The sequence below is a fragment of the Coptis chinensis genome, chromosome 4 (genome assembly GCF_015680905.1).
Source record: "Coptis chinensis isolate HL-2020 chromosome 4, ASM1568090v1, whole genome shotgun sequence".
Classification (NCBI taxonomy): Eukaryota; Viridiplantae; Streptophyta; class Magnoliopsida; order Ranunculales; family Ranunculaceae; genus Coptis; species Coptis chinensis.
The window spans coordinates 3,194,118-3,214,655 of NC_141459.1; the positions used below are offsets into that span (position 1 = coordinate 3,194,118).

At 38.2% G+C, this 20,538-nt stretch overlaps 1 protein-coding gene across 1 annotated transcript; it reads right to left on the reverse strand.

The window, feature by feature from the left end:
- Nucleotides 1–2,279: 2,279 nt before the first annotated feature.
- LOC147501239 (ABC transporter C family member 10-like) lies at nucleotides 2,280–13,191 on the reverse strand. Its single transcript, XM_086606263.1, is given in 17 exon segments — nucleotides 2,280–2,685; nucleotides 2,864–3,025; nucleotides 3,028–3,102; nucleotides 3,178–3,241; nucleotides 3,611–3,770; nucleotides 3,772–3,811; nucleotides 3,814–3,913; nucleotides 4,011–4,225; nucleotides 4,462–4,756; nucleotides 5,342–5,506; nucleotides 5,598–5,654; nucleotides 5,656–6,048; nucleotides 6,051–6,182; nucleotides 6,639–6,725; nucleotides 6,807–7,127; nucleotides 10,404–11,185; nucleotides 11,188–13,191. Coding segments are annotated over 17 exon segments (4,416 nt in total). The 5' UTR covers nucleotides 12,452–13,191; the 3' UTR covers nucleotides 2,280–2,581.
- Between the last annotated feature and the right edge of the window lie 7,347 nt (nucleotides 13,192–20,538).

Consider the following 20,538-nt stretch of genomic DNA (forward strand, 5'->3'; position numbering starts at 1 on the left):
TAACAAATATATCAGTTCACTTTGGCCTTCCTTATCATCATTATCATAGGCGCAGTTCTCCCCAAAAACTCTTGACACAAGTTAGAGTAGACCATAGATCACAATCATCATCCAATAATGAACTTCATCATCATCATCTTGATTACCACCATTTACTACTCTAACTTCATCATCATCACCCATCCTTTACTTGTACCTCACTTCTTCTTCTTCAAAATTAACTTCATGTAGTATTTCAACTTCATCATCATCACCCTCATTATTGTCAATATTTTGATTCATGGAAATTTATATTCCTCAGGGACGCCCCTCTGATCACCATATGGATTTGGGAATCAAAGTCATCATAATCAGTGATCAAGATCCGTACACCATCTTGCTCATCACCATCATTAAGGCCATTTGAAAGCTAGAACAACTAGAACTTAAACCTCATGAGTGTTAGTTTTCTTTGTTACTACCCTTTATTGGTTTTACTTCTTGTTTTGCTAGTTCCCCCTGGGTGAATAATGAAATATTCCCCTTGGTGGTTCTGAAGAGTAAGAGATTGTTTTGTGATTGGATTGCAAGCACAGTAGACTTTTGGGTGGTCATCTAATTCATACTTTGTACCCAGTAGGAATCAATTGGAAGAGGGCCATGATATGGGCCAGCGTACACGGGTCTAATCTGGACTGTAGTAGTATAGGTAATGGTGGTGGCAGTAGTAATACTGGCGGAATGGTGGTACTAGCAGTTAGGAAACTAAGATATTTATTGAAAGGGAGCACCACTTAAACTTGGTAACCAGGACTACTTTACTTCTTTTAAAGGTATTGTATCTCCATAGGACCATAGAAGCTTTCCACATGAATCTAACTGTAATACATGTTTGCTTTGTAGGAATGCGTGGTCTGGCTGCTTGTGTTGGTTTTTAATTTTTTGTGAGTTCTGGTCATGTATTAGCCAGCTTGTTGGTCAGCTTGCTAAATAGAGCTTATGCATACATTTCTCCCCAAATGAAAAGACCGAGACTCCAAGAAAGCAAAACTGAGAAAGTTTCAATATTGTTTTTCAAAGCTGAAGGATGCTAGCAAAGTGCCACAGAAGGTAGGAAGGTTTCCTCTTTGTCATATCAGTTTTGTTATATTTTGCAAATTAGCATTAGGTTCTGCTGCACAGCTGTTAATATTGATATTATATCTAAACAATGTTATATAGAGCATATGCATGCATTTCTTCCCAAATGTTAGTGGAGGATTAAGACTCATATTGTTTTGTTCAGGTTTGTTGCTGTCGGATTCCAGCAAAGCAAAACTGGGGATTTCAATATGTCAGGATGATGCTGGCCATAGAAGATGAATCGAGTGAGAAAAACTGAGAGCTATAAAGAAGAGACGGATAATGACTCAAGTGGGGAGAAGCAGTATAGAGCAATACTAGGACTGCAAAGAGTGCCCCCTGCAACTAGGAGGCAGTATGATGGAAGGATAAAAAAGCACCCACAAGTAAAACTCTCGTCAAAAAGAAAGCGAGTCCTAACATCTTTGAATGGTCCTTTTTCCAAATTGGATGGTGTTCGACTTTTGAGCATATCTGAAACTTTAATTAACTGCAGTTATAATCTGGATGCAAGTAAAATATTTTCAATGTGTTTTGTACGCGACTAGTTGACTGCCACAGTGCCACGTCGAAACTATTTTTCAATGTATTTGTACTGTCGGGTCCATCACCCACTGTGGATTCAAACCACAGTTGGGCCGATCTCAAAACCCTAAAGCCCTATTAGGCTATTAGCCTGTGAGGAGCACAACTTACGACATGGGCGTAAGCGGAGAATTGGAAAGGCATGGAGAGGGAAAGAAAGAGGGAAGAGATTGAAATGGCGTGGAGAGTGGAGAGGGAGACAGAGAAGAGATGAGGATAGACAAAAAAAGCAACCAAATAAAATTTTTAGCCACATACCCTCTCGGCCAAACGCACTAGACTATAAAAGAGGTCCAAGCAACACAAGCCCAAAATACACAACGCCGGATCAAATTTGGCTGCTGCTGTCTTTTTTACGTTTTTTTGTTGATATTGTCTATTTTACTTGACTGATTTTTAAACCCTAAAAGCAAAAAGTTTTTAATCCATCCCAAACGGTGGCTCTGCCCATGATTCTCCTTCAAACCCTAATTTGGATTTCATTGCTCTTTTTGAATTCAAATTGTATGAACGTTAGTGACCTGAAAGACCATGGTATGAACCTTTTATGAACGTTGGCGGTTGGTACCAACTGCAAAGTGACGAGCAGCAAAGAGGAAACATCAAACATATATATGAAGTATTCATTGTAGTGGGCGTTTTAATCATATAACTAAAATAGGCTAAAATATCTCAATTCCTATACTAAATACAGTTGGAGTATACTAATTCCGATACAAAAATATGTACAGCCTCAAATACATGAATCAAAACCTTTGGCCCTTTCCCTGAATCTTTTCTCAGTGCATCCAAAGTTGCATTTTCATACTACTTATTGTCTAACTTGCTAACTCCCCCTTCTCAACCCGTATCTTGTTCGTTCTGGAAACACGTCTATATACATTTCTGTTAACTGTCAGTTAACTTCACTGTGAGACCAGTATTCCTTGACAAGCTGCCCAAACAATGATCCCTCGCGATTCATCAAATTCATCGGTTTGTCGTACTCCACCAGTTTCCCTGAAAAGAAATAAAAACCATCCATCTTTAGAAATAATTCCAACTGTTATGATACACAGGCCACAACCAATCTAATAACACAAGCAACTAATACTTCCATGATGGTTCATGAAGACAAGTTGTGACATGGTTGCTGTGGTGAAGTTACTTCACTAATTCGGTCAAAGATATAACTCACCATCACTAATTGCAAGCACCATTGTGCAGTCCATCACAGTGGGTATTCTGTGAGCCACTGTGATCACAGTGCAATCGGTAAATTCCGTTCTTATGGTTTTTTGGAGGATTGTATCTGTTGCATTGTCAATTGATGCAGTGGCTTCATCAAGCACCAATATCGACTTCTCCTCAACAGAGCACGGCCCAAACAAAACAATTGCCGCTGTCCCATGCTCCAGTTCGATCCATCTTCTACCACTGCAGCACCAAATTTCTTATTATTAAATCATTCCTCGCTCATAATAAAAGAATCCCAAAAGCTTAAACATTTACCGGGAGCATCCAGACCCTCTTCCTTATCTTGCACGGCCTCTTCCAACTGGCATTTTCTAAGTACCTACAGAAGTGCACACAAAAAATCCAATTACTCTAGTTTTCCTTATACGTACTAAAAAGTTTCTAGTGAGGTTGCACTTACGAAAGTTATATCCAAACTATAAACTATCAAAACTGAAAAATTAAGTAGAAAATATGCACTGTTGTGGTAATTAAATGTTATCTAAGATTGTATACAGTACTTAGATTTTAAAATCATCCGAAAATGTCTCTGTATTATTGCATCCATACTATGTGGACCATTAGGAAGAGACAAATTGGTGGTGCAATAGAGATACAAAAGGGCTTTCAGGAGTTATATATGGTATTCACATTTCTAAGTTGTTGTATAACTCTCTTCATACTAAAGGCCAAACAGAAACTGAAGTACCTCCCATATTTCCAGGTCAGTATGTTGATATAATGGGTCCATATTATATCTCACAGTCCCATTGAAAAGAGTAGGATCTTGAGGGATGATCCCGAAACGTGATCTAAGGTCATGAAGCCCAATGGTGGAAATGTCAAGGCCATCTATGACAATTTTCCCCTGCCAGCTCCACCAAACGAAACAAGGCACTGATAAGAGTTGTTTTCCACTGCCAGTACGTCCGACAATCCCGATCTTGTGCCCACCTTCAATTGTGCAGCTGACACCCCGTAGAACAAGTGGAGTATCGGGTCTGTATTTGATCTGTGTGATGAAAACTTTTCTTAGTATATTGATCTTCATAAACCATGAAGCCTAAATTCACATTTTAATTCAAAGTTGCATACACTTAAAAGTTTACCTTCAAATCTTGAATTTCTACTTTGCCAACACTGGGCCAATTGGGAGGTGGGCGATTCTCATCAATAACCAGTGGGGCTTCGCTAGGAATGTGCATGTACTGGTTTAGCCTTTCGACAGATATGATGTAGTTTGCTAGTGTGCAATGATTTTGAATTGAGAAAACCAGGGACATATTCAATGAAAGACTGTATGAAAATGCCATTCCAATAAATCCTGCCACCATAAAATTAGCAATAAAATCACCCATTAGCCAGACAATGACTAAGAAGGTCATCATAATCCAATTTCTGTTCAAGTCCATTCAATAAATCTAACAACAATAAATATATAAAAATAAAGATCTCATCCATCAGACCATTATTAATATAAAATGAAATAAATAAATCTAGTATGTTAACATTGAGGATGGGATAATAACACCCGAAAGTAGAAGAAAAGTTTTAGCTCACCAGGGCTAAAAGTTCCAGGGGGTAGTAAAACCATTGCAAGTGCTGAGGAGGAAATAACAGTGGCACTTAAGATCTCCAAACGCCCAATCAACCACTCATTTGCTGCAAAGTTGTGGAAAAATGGACTAGCATTTGTGTCAATGAGGTCCAAATTCTGAGCAAAGAATCGGTCTTCCTTCTGGAAAGCTCTGATTGTGATTGCCCCTGCTATAGATTCAGCTAGATGGTTGGCTAGCATGGACTTAGTTGTGCCATTGATCCGCATCACCTCCTTCGCCGAAGCAAAATAGTATCGCTGTGTGTTCAAAAACACAATTGCAAGTTTAGGAAAAGAGAATCAGGATAACACAAACTAGAGTGATAACAACAACATAACAAGAGAAAACAAGAGGGAAATAAAATTCAATCTGCCAGAAGAAATTCACACATTTCAGAAGAATAATAAAGAAAAACATTCTCCTTTTCCTGTCATACATCTGTCAAATTTGTTGGTAGTGAGGAAGTAGGGAGTAGGAGTTTAAAGATGGCAGAGGGATAACGAATCCATATGATCCAACAGAGAGAGTAAAACCATTCCAAGATATACATTTCAGTTTTAGTCCTCATCTTTTTCAGGACAATCAGGCATCTATGAAGTGCAGTACAATACATTATGTTCAAAGAAGAGTTTCCGACCTGTGACCAAAACTTCAACCAAAGAAGCAAGATGGTTAAAATCATACTTTATGTACTATAGAGTAAAGATCAACCCCATGTTCAACCAGCTTCTTAGAGTTTCATGTATGACAAAGGTCATGAAAAGTGAATGTTTAACTATTTCATTTGATTGCTACTCTTTCTATATCGCAAAAGTAAATCTCTGTATCGATTTAATATTTACCTGTAAGCATATTGCCAAGAAAACCATTGGAATGGAAACAAACAAGACTTGCCAAGTAACAACAGCCAATACTCCTAGATTGGCATATGTATTAGTGGCGGCACCTACGGCAAGAATCAAATTGAATGGGATGTCCAGGTCGACTATACTTAAATCAGCAGAGACCTGTATAAGAAGAAAGAATAACAGAGATAAGCCTCAGTGCCTCACACACCCTTACATAACAAACATTAAGTTCTATCTTGGAGACTCTTACCCGAGTAAGTATCCTTCCCAATGGCGTTGAATCATAAAAAGACATTGGTGCTTGAAAAAAGAGAGCTCAGTAATTGTGAGAATAAAGACTTTGATGACTGCAGTCCAAGAGCAACGGCAGAAATAGATCTAAGAAGCAAAAACAATGTGGACAAGAATCCGATAATCAAGTATACTATGATCAGTCGCAATTTGCCAACATGAGGGTCCTCAACCTTCGCGGCCATCCAAGAGTTCTGTAATATTTGGCCGGCCACAAACACAAAATGACCTAGACATGCAAAAGAGAAGTATATGTATCCCTTGTTCTGGTTGAGATACTGTAAATAAGGTTTTAAGCCAGCATCTCCTGATTCTCTCTCTTCTAACTTAATCAACTGATCTGCTGATGCTGCCAATTGTTTATCATTATGTGCTTTCTTAATCTCCTGGTAGGTGCTGCAGTTCTCTGGGAAGATACAACGCGTTGAGCCCTTTCAGGACCAGCAGTTTCTTTATGGGCATTCACAAGGACCTGAAATTCTTGACTAGTGGCCAATAACTGATGATAAGGAGCAGCATGTAGAATTTCTCCATCTGACATCAACTGTAAAAAAGACATAATAATTGTTTAAGTTACCAAGCAGCCACAACTGGAAAAGTACGGATTACTTGAATTTCTAAATCTCTCATGTAAAGGGTGACATATAAGAGAGGAAAGGTTGAGAACCATCAAAGGATAGAGGCTAAGTGCTAAAATTATATGCTTACGATACAATGTGACAATATCCTAACCCGTGTCAAATTAAATTGAGCTTTGAAGCCCAAAATGTGTGGAGGTGGGCATTGACAGGATATGAGGAATGTTTGTTTTTGAAATGTGTTGGTAACTTTGAACAAATATTAGTATCTTCTCACCCGACTTGGGGCTAGCTCGGCTGGTGTCAACATGCAATAGATCAATGGGCGAAAAAACTAAATGGAGGTAAGATAAACTAAATTTACAACACAAATCGTCTTAAAAAAAGTTAAGTACGTAGTAAAAGGTGGTTTGCACACTAACCAAAACTGAGTCAAATGTGGGGAGAAAGTCGACTTGGTGAGTGACAAGTAGGACTGTCTTCCCTGACAGAGCTTCCATCACATATTCCTGTGACAATACAAGTTAGCTTCCACCAAAAGTCAGTATACACAATAGTGTAGTTTAGGAGGACTATAGTAAAATCTTTACATTAAATAAACTTGTTGCAGTATGAGCATCAACAGCGCTAAATGGATCGTCCAACAGATACACATCTGCGTCCTGGTATAAAGCTCGGGCGAGTTGAATACGCTGCTTTTGACCACCACTGAGATTGACTCCTCGTTCGCCTATTTCAGTGAGGTCACCGAATGGTAGCACCTCAAGGTCTGTCACCAGTGAACACTTCTCCAAAGTTTCTTGGTACCTCTCTTTATTGAAGCTAGATCCGAATAGTATATTTTCTTGAATTGTTCCAGTCTGAATCCATGCTGTCTGAGAAACATAAGCCATCTCCCCATATACTTGAATCTGTAAAATGAAGAAAAAGGCACCATGTCAATCATCTATACCTGTTTATGGTTTTTACTTAAAAAGGGATCTGAGCACTGCCCCAACTTATTCTGAATATAAGTATACATGCTTCTCGACCTTTGACAAAGTTACTAAAGATTTGTAATGTAAGATTTGTTATCGTAAGATTTGTAAGATTTGCAATGTAAGATCAGAGTGACAATTGAAGATTTAAAATGTACAAAGTTTTTCCACCAGATGGCTAAGGCTAGGAATAGAGTGAACTACTTGGAAAGTTTATGGATTGAAGGCAAAGATGTGAGAGGGGAGGAAAACCTCAGAGATGGTATTGTGGATTTTTATAATAGACTATATTATGAGTCTTCAGATGTTAGACCTTTCGTGGATGCCATACCTCTTGATGGTATCTCTGGATTGGACAAGGAGATGCTAGAAAACCCGTTTGGAGAGGAAGAGATTTGGGAGGCTATCGAGATTTTGGCAGGAGATAGAGCCCTCGGGCCTGATGGGTTTCCCATTGAGTTCTATAAGAGGTGTTGGGAGACTATTCATGTTGATTTCATGAGTATGGTCGAGGATTTTTTTGACACCGGATTCTAAGTGCACCATCTAAATAACACTTTCATTGCGTTAATTCCAAAAGTGACTGATGCCGACGACATAAGTGATTTGAGGCCTATAAGTCTGGTTGGGAGTGCTTACAAGATTATTTCCAAGTCTATGGCTCTAAGGCTCAAGAAGGTTCTGCACAAAGTGATATCTCAAGAACAAGGAGCGTTTATTCATGATAGGCAAATTCTAGACGGTATCCTTATTGCGAATGAGGCAATTGATGATAGACGGAGAGGTGATAGCTCTCGAGTCGTGTGTAAAATAGATTTAACCAAGGCTTATGACCATGTTAACTGAAAGTTTTTGGATTATATTTTGAGGAGGACGGGTTTTGGAGTGAAGTGGAGAAAATGGGTTCGGAAATGTATCTCTACAGTGTCTTTTTATGTACTTGTTAATGGTTTCCCAGCTGGCTTTTTTAAGAGTTCTAAAGGGCCAAGGCAGGGAGATCCGATTTCCCATCTTCTTTTTATCTTGGTTGTGATGATTTCTAGAGCGAATTTGGGGATCCTTGATGGCTTTCGTGTTGGGCATGACAGGATTCACATCTCTCACCTCCAATTTGCTGATGATACTTTAGTTTTCTTGGGACCTCAGGTGGATCAAATTAGATGGTTGATAGGTATCCTTTGTTGTTTTGAGGCTGTGTCAGGGCTCCAGGTGAACTTGTCTAAAAGTAAGATTTATGGTGTAGGTAATGTTTCTGGTCTCGGTGATTTAGGTACGGTTTTGGGGTGTCAAGCTGATTCCTTCCCTTGTACTCGGGGTTGCCTCTTGGAGCAAATTCACGGTCTAAATTCATTTGGGACCCGGTCATTGAAAGAGTCCAGAAGAAATTGGCAAGTTGGAAGTGTAGATATTTATCAAAGGGGGTGGTGGAGTCCTCATTAAAAGCACCCTAGCTAGTCTCCCCTGTCTATTTTATGTCTCTTTTTAGTCATTCCAAAAAGTGTTACTTAATAAGATTGAAGAAATTATGAGGAACTTTCTTTGGGATGATTTGGACCGAACAACATCACTATCACTTGGTTAGGTGGGAGTTGTGTTGTTTGGCTAAGAAAACGAGGTTTAGGTCTTTGAGACATGAGTAGTTTTAATCAAGCTTTGTTGGGTAAGTGGTTGTGGCAATTTGGAGAGGAACGTCAGAGTTTGTGGAGAAGAGTGATTGTGTCCCATTTCGGGGAAACTCATTTCGGATAGAATAGTGGTTCGGTTCAGTATCTCCCTTATGGTTGTGGGGTTTGGAAAGGAATCCTTAATGTTTTTCCTATGTTTCTGAAAGGTGTCCGGTATAAGTTAGGGCTTGGTGACAAGATTCTGTTTTGGGAAGATAGTTGGTTAGAGGGAGGTTCACTTGCTAACGGTTATCCCTTGTTGTTTGGCTTGTCTAGCTTCAAATGTAAACCCGGTTCTGTGATTGCATGGTTAGAACCGAGGTTGGCATATCGTTGAATCTAGGTCTTCGCAGCTCTGAATGACCCGGGAGATCGATCGTTAGCTTCTCTTATGGCTAGGCTTGATCGTTACCTTTTTGACGCCTAAAGCTGTGATAAAAAGAGTGTGGTACCGAGCAAGAAAAGTACTTTCTCTCTGTTAAGTCTTTTTATTTTAGCATTCCTACTTGGTCAAATTCTCATAATCTTTGTGCTCCTATTCTCTCTTTTCCCAATCTAGTCACATGGGGAGTTAAAGTCCCTACCAAGATTTCTTTCTTTGCTTGGACAACCTCCTTAGAGCGTATTTTTACCATTGATATAATCTTCGGAAGCGTAAAAAAATTATTGTTAACTATTGTCAATTGTGTAGGAAAGATGGTGAATCCCTGAATCTGTAAATCATGTTTTGTTGGAGTGTCCTTTTTCTTGGAACATTTGGTCTTCTTTCCATTTAGAGTCTTGTTTTTATTGGGTGAGTCCTGGGCAAGTAATGGATTTGTTGAAGGGTTGGGGTCATGGTCCTTTTACCTCATCAGGCAATCGCCTTCGGAGCTTATTACCATTTGCTATTCTGTCGGGTATTTGGATTAAGCAAAATCGTCGACACTTTGAAGGCGTTTCCGCATCTAAGCAGGAGCTTATCATATCTATTAAGGCTTTATTATTTCAGTGGTCTAAGATTTTTAAAGAGTTTATGAGTATCCCTTTTGAGTATTTTGTGGTGAGATGGGATAGACTTTTGTATTTAGAAGTAGAATAATTTGTAGATCTCGGGTTAGCCTCCTGTGGCTATGTTTTTAGTTTTATTTTGTTTATTTGTAATAGTAGGCTTTCTCGGCCTACTTTCTTTTCACTTTTAATGAGATTTCATCTTTACCGAGCAAAAAAAAAAAAAAAAAAATTGTTATCGTCTTTGCAAACATTTTCATTGTTTGACTCTCAAGACAGTACTATAGAGTTTAAAGTGAAAAGAACCAAAATTGTTTCAATCCACACTAGTAACTGAATATAAATTTCTGGTATTGTTATCAGTATATATATTGGTACTATTATCATGACATATATTAATTTCTACTCAGATTCGTGCTATGATGGTATGCTTGCATACTAACTTACTAAGGGGACATTGTGAATTACAAACTAAAACGAGACTTCTTACAACCCTACTATAATTCATTTAAGCTATGGAGAGAGAAATAAAAGATGAAATGTAATAAGAACACACCTTTCCCTTGGCATTTGAGACTTCTCCAAGAATTGCAGCTAAAAGGGTTGATTTGCCTGAGCCAACCTCTCCACAGATAGCCACCTTTTCACCAGGTTTAACCTCTAGGTTTACGTTTCTTAGCGTGGGCTTCAAATGATTTTCTTCCCACGAAAAATCAGCAGAATTTATAAAGACGGAATTTTTGAGTTCCTTCACATTGAGCTTCTGTCTGACAGTTCCATTCTGCAGCTCTGGTGCCTCGAGAAACCTTATGATCCGGACTAGTGCAACGTTTGCTTGAATAACAACTCCAATAACGTCGGGTATGGATCTAATAGGATCCTGAACAAGACGTAAAGTTGCTACAAATGTGAAAACATTACTAGCGTAAAGAGGAATTCCAAAGAAGTAACATGCTCCAAAAGTAGCAGCTGAGACCAGTACTGGCGAAGAATAAAAGAGAAACCCATTGTATGCTTTACGCAGCTGCACTGCAGATAACCACTTGTATTCCTCTTTCCTCAACTTTTCTATAACATTCTTGAAATGAGTCTCCCAAGCATACAGCTTCAACACCTTCATGTTCACAAGGGCCTCTGATGTAGCCTTCAGTCTTTTGTCTTGTGCCTCCATGAGCTTAGTCTGGAACTTGTGTTGTAGTTTTGCCAGGGGAGTATTGCAGAGAACAGTTAGAACAATTACAAACAATGCTGCAATTGTTGCAATCCCAACAGCATGAATAAGAATGCCTAATGCAATACACAACTGGAGGCTTGTTGTCCACGTTTGGTGGAACCAATAGGAAATTCACCTATTCTATAAGCATCTACTGTGACATAGTTCATTATTTCCCCAGATGAATGCTTCAACTTAGCAGCATTAGAGAGTCTCATTTGCTTCTTGAATATGGCTGCCGAGAGTAAAGACCTTACTTGGAGGCCGACAATTCTACTACGGAAGTACCACTGCCTCTGTGATAAAGATTCTAAGCATTTAGCAAGGAATAGAAATAAAGCCAAAACATAGCCCTCATGCTTAAAAGCTTGTTTTCCTTCGGCAACCTCAATAAAAGCATTAAGAAGGAGAGGACCGCAAGACAGAGTCAGTATTTTAAGCAGTGCAAAGAACCCAGAAATTAAAATTCCTTTCCACTGGTAGACAATTATTGTCCACAAAATTGAAGGTGGATTGGATGGTCTAATCTGCCTTTGTATGTTCAGTTGCTCCATAAATAATGAATAACATGACTTTGCACAATCAACTTCACGCATCCGAGGAATATCTTCATCCTCAAGAGTTTTCTCCTTACCCATCTTCATCAAAGGGTTCAACCACCAAAATGACATTGTACTAAAAAATCCAGCTTTTGCAAAGGGAGATATGTTCGTATCAGAGTCAGTTATACTACTTCCGTCAATCTCACCATTCAAGCGTGTATAGACACCATTCCCCTTTATAGTCTGTCCAGTTTCCTCATATTCATTCCTAAAAGCACATAATTGCAACATAACTGCACCTGGAAGAGATAAAACATCTAAAACAAGCCTGACGGACACTTCTTTGTTTGAAATGACATTTATAAGAGAGAAAACACACAGAATCCCAGCATACAAGCAAGCTAGTATCGACCATGGTCTCAGAAAGCGTTTAGAGAGTTTTCTTGCTTTGAGGCTCACTGTTAAACTCGCAAACAACCATGTAACACCTTGAAACAATACCACCAACCACCAATGCAGTGGTAAAGCAGTCCCCCATCGTTTCAACTGCTCTCGCAACATCCAAATCCCTAAACCTAAGTAAAGCACTCCTAAACAGCCATTAAAGACTGCAGACGATCCCTCTAAATGGGAAAATCGCTTAAAACATATAGGAATCTGTATTTTTCTCGACGAAGACTTGCGAAGTAGGCTGAAAAAGAAAATGAATAAGAGTACGATATTGAAGAAAAGGACAGAGACATGGTTGATGCATGAACTTGGATCCGTAATTGACACAAAACTTGAACCACATTCCTTCCCAACACAATTAGGTTCCTTGCAAAACAGAACCCAAAGATCGTCCTTCATGTTTTTATCCTTTAAATAATCCTTCAAGTTCTGCACTCATATTAGCTCAACTGCACAATTAGATCCCCACAAGTCAAATAGTACTTTTTTTTTTCTCTAATACATCATTTAAGAACGGCGGAAAAAGTTGCATAGTAATACACTATAACTGCGTTTAACACATTTTTGCTTGCCAAAAACAGGGAAAGCACTCATTTGCACACATTATAAAAATCTAAACAACAATCCAATCTCCCAAGTGCAATAGTTCATACTTCATAGAATATCAAAACAATGGAAATAAATTTTCTTATTTTAAGTTAAACAAACAGCTTTAAATTTGGCTCAGGCCAATAATCAACTTTTCTAAAACATGTATAAATATACATTTTTTTCAATATAGAATATAAAATACATATTAATACAAAAGTAGACTCTGAATGGCCAAATGGGATTGATCTTGTTCCTCAAGTTCTGAAAACAGCATGCTTTTCGTAATTCTGTTCTTCTGAGAATGTAATCTCTTTTCGGGCTAATGTTCTCCTGCAAAACTGGAATAACAGCTAAGCTGAAAGGAATATCGGCCACTGAAAACCAGTAAATAAAACAGATAAACCGGTTTTTGAATATCGGTAATATATAGTGAAAGAAGAAGCAAAGTTCAAATGAAACTCTTCCTCACTCTCTTCGCTGCTGCTGAAACGATCATAAATGAAATACATTTATTCATAAATGAAATACATTTATAAGTGTGCGGTTCTGCAAGGAATTTGGAAGTCGTCACGGCTCACGTAATATAATAAATATCTTGGTCAAGTTCGTCGTTTTCTGCAGAGTTTCGATGATTTTATATCGACGTACACCGAATGTTTTCAGTAAAACTATGAAAAAGACATGCGTTGAACGGATATTTTAGATAGGGTAATTTCCCAATTTGAGTTTTCATGTCAATCTGTTTTAACCACTCTTCAATTTTGATTTTTCAACCTCACTTTTGACACTTTTTGTTCTTCTCCTTATTTTCAAACAATGCCCGCGTGGACGTGCAACTCTCTCTCTACCGCAACACTCTCCTTATTTGAAGTGATTTGATGGGATTTGATGGATAGTGGATGATTATCTTTATCTTAGAGATGAAAAGATCTGCAAATGAGCGGTCCGCGACGATCCGTGGTTTAAAAAGCCCTCGAGATTAAGTAAATATTAAGATGGGCCGGTTATTTACATTAATATTGTTCATATACTATTTTTATTATAAAAAAATTATTTTTAATAAGAAAAATGTATAAATAATAAGATTCTTGGTAAAAATAACAAGAATAATGGTAAAAAAACATGAATAATGGATAAGATTCTTGTAAAAATAACAAGATAAAAATCATGAATTAAACCAACCCATGTATTAAACCCTTTAAAACTAAGCAAAATCTACACGGCATTCACGGGACGTGTTACGGTTCTACAACTATCATCGACAAAAAATTACAAAAATACTGAAAACTAAGACAAAACATAAACCCCAACATAAAAACTGAGCGAGAACATAACAAATGAACATAACAACCCTTAATCTTCATCGTCTTCATTCATCTTCTTCCTCCTCTTCATCATCGCCATCATCCCTTAACTAACTATCATCATCATGTTGGTCTTCCCACATGTAATCGTGAGGGTCTTCAACAAAATAAGGATCATACATCTCTTCTTCTTCATCGCCTTCTTCTTCATCGGTGTAGTCATCAATAGAATAACTATCCCACATTTTCATTACTTCGTCACTTGAGTAATCGATGGGTTTCACGCTTGAACATCCGGGAAGAGGCATGTTGATAACTTTGGTAGATTTAACTTTGGTAGATTGTTGCTTTGGTAGATTGTTGCTACTTGAAATAATATTAGAATGTGAGAGAGATCAAATTTTAGATAACTATTTCAAAGATAAATGTTTGCGGGGAACGAGGCGTTGTAATTATGTGGGGTGGTTAGTTTTCTTTTCACCTTACCGTAAATGGTCATCATGACACACAAACAATGAAGGGACAAAAGCAAGACCAAAATTAATTTAGAAAATGAAGTGAATTTTGACCCTTTGTCAAACCCAATGTAATTTGTTTGTTGCCATATTAGAGGACATGCAAGTATGCAACTTCGACTAAATTACCCCGAATTAACCCATAAATGGACCAAAATGGATTGAATGAATAATTTGGGTACCCATAAATAATTATCAATGTACAAGAAAGTTCTTGATAGTCTTAAGGCCACAATATAGTTATTCATTGAATGATTTAATATGAATATCATTATTTTGGCGGAAATTTGAGGATTGACATGTGTCCCCAATTTGTAGAAGACCTTTTATTTATTTAAAGGCAATCAAACCATTTTTTTCTTTTTCAAATACCCATGTTTATTTTATGATATCTAGTGGCAAGCATGCTTGGCATGTTAAAAAGCTTCATGTAGAATGTTAATCTTTATCTTGAATTTTATGAATTTTTTAACCTTATTAGAATTAATTATTTAGACAATGTATAGTAAAGTTCTTTCATAGTTCTAGGGTAGGAATATGTTTGTTCATTTGATAGAGGAATCAACATGGACATTAGTATTTTGGAAATGAAGTTGGGTACCCAATGAAGTCGACACGTGGAGGGAAATGACTTTGGAACGTCGTTATCACATTAACCTAAACTTAAAGAAATCAATTGGGAATTAGGGGAAAAACTGTCTAGTGAAGCTCAATTAAATTTGGAAACCCTAATTTTTAGTTTCACTTCAATCTCCATATTATAACCCCACCCTCATTTTATCTTTTACTGGTTCAATTATTGGTGGAGAAATGAGGAAGCTTAACGACATGTAGGATTTTGAGAATTCTGTTTTTGAAGCTTTTGCAAATCCAAAAATATATGCACGCAACAACTACACTAGTTTGTGCCATAGTTAGCCATAAAGTTGGTAGACTTTGCTATCGGATTAGTAACAAAGATTTGGTATTCAAGAAGAGTGATGTTGCATTGATTATGGGTCTTAGTGTAAACTCGCTTTGCTAACTCATTCTACACCACCGACATGAAGAACAACACATCGTAATTTAGTGCTAGGTTTTTAAAGGAAACATCATTAGTGAGACATAAATATTAGATGCTTTAGTGGTGGCAAAATCCGGTGGTAGTGAAGATAAAAGTGATATATTTAGGCTCAATAGGTTGTATGTCTTTGCTCCAAGTTATGCTTCCTGGATCTTCTAGGACTGTAGATGGAAGGTATGTTGATCTTCGCGAGAGGACCTAGCTGCTTTTGATCGGTTTCCATAGGGCACACCTTTGCTTTGAGATGTTGGAATACTGTTTGGATGATATTTACAAAAATGTGTTAGCTAAGAAGGACTCCTTTGCAGTTTATGGTTGTGTTATTTGTTTTGATATTTGGGCATACCTTCACATCCCCTCTCTTGGGGCTCCTAGGGCATTGAATGGTAAATTCCCAAGAATACTAGATTGGGTTCAGTTGCCTCCCAAGAACTTACATCTCCAGACCTGGAAGAAAAAGCTCGAGCCTCTTAAGGGTAAGGTTGTTGCCTTTGACACTTTGGATATTGAAGAAGAAGAAATGAATGAAGATGTAATGAAGGTGGCTTTCAACCAACAGGCCACACAAAGCCGCCGGTTTGAGAGGAGATGCTTGAGGCGAGCACACCCCTACCGAAAGGCCTTGTAAGCATATTATTGAAACTCTGCATTGTTGATTATAAACTCTATATTGTTGATTATAAACTCTGCATTGCATTGTTGATTATAAACTCTGCATTGTTAATTATATTACTGCGAACCGGATACATCAAGAATGCATTTGACATCCGTTGCATTTATAAGAAAAGGTTCTTAAACTGAAAATATCGGGAAGTATATATTACATTTGTGTTGACTCCACGGGATAGGTTCTTAAACTTGATATATCGAAACTCTATGGTAGTTTTATGTTAACTACGATAAGATAGGTTAAATGAAACCGGATATATCGGGAACTTTATGTTAGTGCTCATAAGGTAGATAGGACTCATAAGATAGGACTCTATGATACACCGCAATGCTTACTTTAACTAACTTTTGAATACTGGTTAGGGTGGCTTTCGGAATGACATCAAGTCTGAAATTAGGACAGTTTGGAGACAATACCGCAAAGGGGTTTTCTGAGGTGGGAAGAAAAGTGGATTGGGTGAACCATCATCATCCCGGGGGTTGTGAAGGGACCAAGAACAAAGAAAACAAGGGGAAGAAGTCGTGTCTAAATCTTTGATCTTTGTTGTCAAAAACCTACTACACGGTTTGTTAAGAATAAGGTTAAAATTTGTTAAGGAAGAAGGCATGTCTACCCCACCTTCTAAGAGAAAGTCATCATCCCCACCTTCTAAGAGGAAGTCATCATCCTTTAAGAAAGTTACATTTGATCTTTCACATGAGGTTGAAGAAAATAGAAAAAAGAGGAGTGAATCACGGGGGTTTAAAATGGTAAGGAGGAGGGTGAAGAGAAACATAGTATCGCAAAAGTGAGAGTCCAACCACCAAAGGTTAAGTAAAGTAGAGGCTGTAAAGGCTAGCAAAAGGCAAACAATTTTGAAAAGAAGTCAAGTCGTGAGAAAAGAAAAGACATGGAGGCTAAGAGCAAGGAAGCTAACAAACCAAAAGAAGAAGAAATTTGATTGGTTTAGGTGAGGAAGAAGAAGATGGAGAGGGAGGGTAGTGAAACCCGATCTTGTTCTGCGAAGGTGATGTATTGAGAGATATTAGTGAAGAGTTACCCAAGACTCCTCATGATGACCAGGTGATGGGGAAGACCATGTACATGGTTTTTCCAAGAACCTGAACATGAACATGAAGGCCCTTATGATAATGATGAGGGTGCTCCGAGTTTTTAGTTGAGGAGGTTGAAGAGGGTTGTAAATACCTACAAATGTCAAGAGAATGTGGTTCAGAGTCTTTGAGCAATGAAGTGCGAGGAAAGAGGGTGTGAAAGAGCACTGTTGATGAGAATGTGGTTGGCCAAAGTTCCCTAGTGGAAGTCTATAATATGGATGTTGTTGAGCATGTGCCATTTATTAGTCCCTTGGACATTGCTCCCAGTGATGGTCCCCGGCCTACACCTAATGTTGATGTTCCCTCCAATGATGATGTTGATATTGATGGGGAAGAAGTCCGAACTTCGAAATGGAGAAGGTCACATTTTCGCTTTAGTTTCTTGCGATCTTGACATAACCGACTTTGCTTGTATTGTCACCCACAACCGCTCAAACCTTTGAGGTAGATAGTCACTAAAATCTATTGTTGTTATGAAATCTAAAAAATGATAATGTGATATTGGGAGAACGTGATAATGATGTAGATGATGATGATGATCTTTGTGGAGGAAATGGTGGTCCCCGATGTGAAAGTGCGCATCTGAGTCAAATGGCAAGTGAAATGAAAAAGAAAACCGAAAACACACACCAAAGAAGAAAGAAGAGAAGGGAAGGGATGCAAGGTCAGCCATGGGAAGAAAACATCGGACATGAATGTGATGAACTGATCAAGTTTGCTCTGGCCAAAACATTTATCAAGAAAACCACCACCAAAGGTGACCTCCTCATACTACAATACTATTGGAAGATGTTCACAAGGTTGTACAGTCCACAAAACTGTTTAGATGCTAGAGTGTTTGGATACAACCAGTCTATTTAAGTGCAAAGTTTCCATTCATTGCATGGAAGAGAGTGGGTAGATGGGGAGGTCAGTACACAACTAACATATTATCTTACATATTAACTAGCGCAAAGAAACATACATAAACCATCGGAAACTAACATATTAACCATCAAAGAACTTCGCATAATAATGTTTAAAATTCTATGACTCGGTGATCACCATATATGTGAAGTTGTTGATCGGTGGTACATCCAACATTGTAAGGAAAATGGCATTCCGGAAGAATAAACATATACTATCATTGAGGATGTATACTTTTACGTAAGTTGTATCTCATTGGTTGATGGAATTTGTTTTGTATAGTTTACACCTTCGATGAAGTACTTTATGATTTTGTTGATGTAGAAATTCATGAACAGAGAGTATACAAACTTTAAGAAGAAGATGGAAGACCAAACCTTCGTGGTGCAACTCGATGACAGCCAGTAGATAGTGGTGCGTATCATCCACATGAAGTTGTTAAAGAGTACTTAGACCCTTATGAAAGAAGAATTAGAGATCAAGCACACCCATCCAGGGGCAATGGGTCTTATCATTCCTCTTCAAGTTGAAGGTAGCCATTGGGTTCTTGAAGTTTACAATTTTGGAAAGATGAAAATCTACAACTATGATTCTCTTGGTCTCAAGAAAGTTTCGATGAGCAACTTGCTATAGAGACTTGTCTTACTTATGTCATGAGGTGTCTTTGATCCATCGTCACCTCATGATTTAGAGCCCCTTGGGGCTTGTGAGTTTGTGCCCTGTTACTCAACAACCGGATACAAATAGTTGTGGCCTATTTTGCCTAGCCTATCTAGACCGCCTTCCCGGGGTGTACACGAGGAAGTAAACAAAATAGATATGCAACCCCATCGAATGAGGAAGAGGATTGGAATGGATATAATTAATTGTGGGTTGAATCCAGATCTTTTCAAAAAGCGCGACAAAGAGCAATTGGAGAAGAGTTTGGAGGATGTTAAAGAAGTCGGCATGCGTGGCGGGGAATCACTATGAAACGAAGTGGATGCTTTTTGGTGGATACTACTTCTTCTATTTTGTGTTTAGTTGTCTAATTTTAGTATGGTAATATCATTTTGTGGTGCCGTTAATATCATCACTCTGAATTTGTGATGATGGAATTTGTCATTCATTGCTTCATGCTTTCATGGAGTGATGAGTTAAGTTTTAGTGAAGCATTTTTATGGAATTAGTTCTTTGATAGGTCCTATGATGCAATATGGTTATTGGAATATAATGTTTCATCAAACATTTGTGTATAGTTTAGGGCGGAAATGTTTTGGGCGGGAATAGTTTAGCCAACACCACTTGGGCGGGAAAATAGTGTGTTTCCTTTATAAGTACAAACCTGGGTTGCCTTTTTTGGTCCATCCCATTTCTCTTTTTTTTTTTTCTCGTTCAAAATGGGTGGGGGTGAGGATTCTACCAAGAATAATACAAATGTTGGTTCATCATCAACCAACTATAGCAAATGTTTTGAGTGTGAAATGGTAATCGGAAGATCAACCGTCCATGGGCAACTTCGCGATCCCGCTATGCTCCGATCACGAATATGAGGTATGGTGTAAGTACAAAGCCACATAGTCCGGAAGAAGGTTTCTCTCATGCGGGGCCGATCCATGCAAGGGTTTTAAATGGATAAATCTAGAAGGTGAAGGGACACATAAGGCTAAAGCACCTGCTAGTGAAGCAAAGGTGACAAAGGAAAACCGGGTTGCAAATCACCATTGATGGTCCTATTAAAATGAAAATAGAGGCGGTGTTGATGATGTTAGCCTACTTGTAAAGAAACTATCCATTAGAGACCATATTAATAGTTATCCATGTCATTGTTATAGTTACTGATATTAATAGTACAAGAAGATGTCCGTTCAAACCAAATTAATTATGAAACCAAAATTGCCAACTAAAACTATCCAAAATATCAACCCCGGGTAAAGCCCCGGGGTAACAATTTACCACTAAAATATATGCAACTGCAAGTGCCAATTTCAAACAAACAAACCAAAGCTGCCACTATTGGTGATTGGTTAAAAGAAAGATCATATGTACTCTTCATATGCAAAATCTGGTGGAATCCCACTGAAAAATCAATCCATTTAGCATCATCATCGGCAACCGTTGCAAGTTGCCTTATTGTGTCCAAGACCACCACAACGCTGTTACACCTTCTTCTTTGCTGGGACTCCCTCTCCTTTAGAAGCTTTTCTCTTTTCTGTGGTCTTCCGGGCATCACCTCATCAACGGTGGGCCGGACGATGTTGCCATCATAAACCCAAACCACTTGTTCTTTTCCTCTTAATGGTGTCCGATTCTCTCTATATGTATCCATCATCGTTTCTTTTGTGTACCAATGCAAGCAAAAGT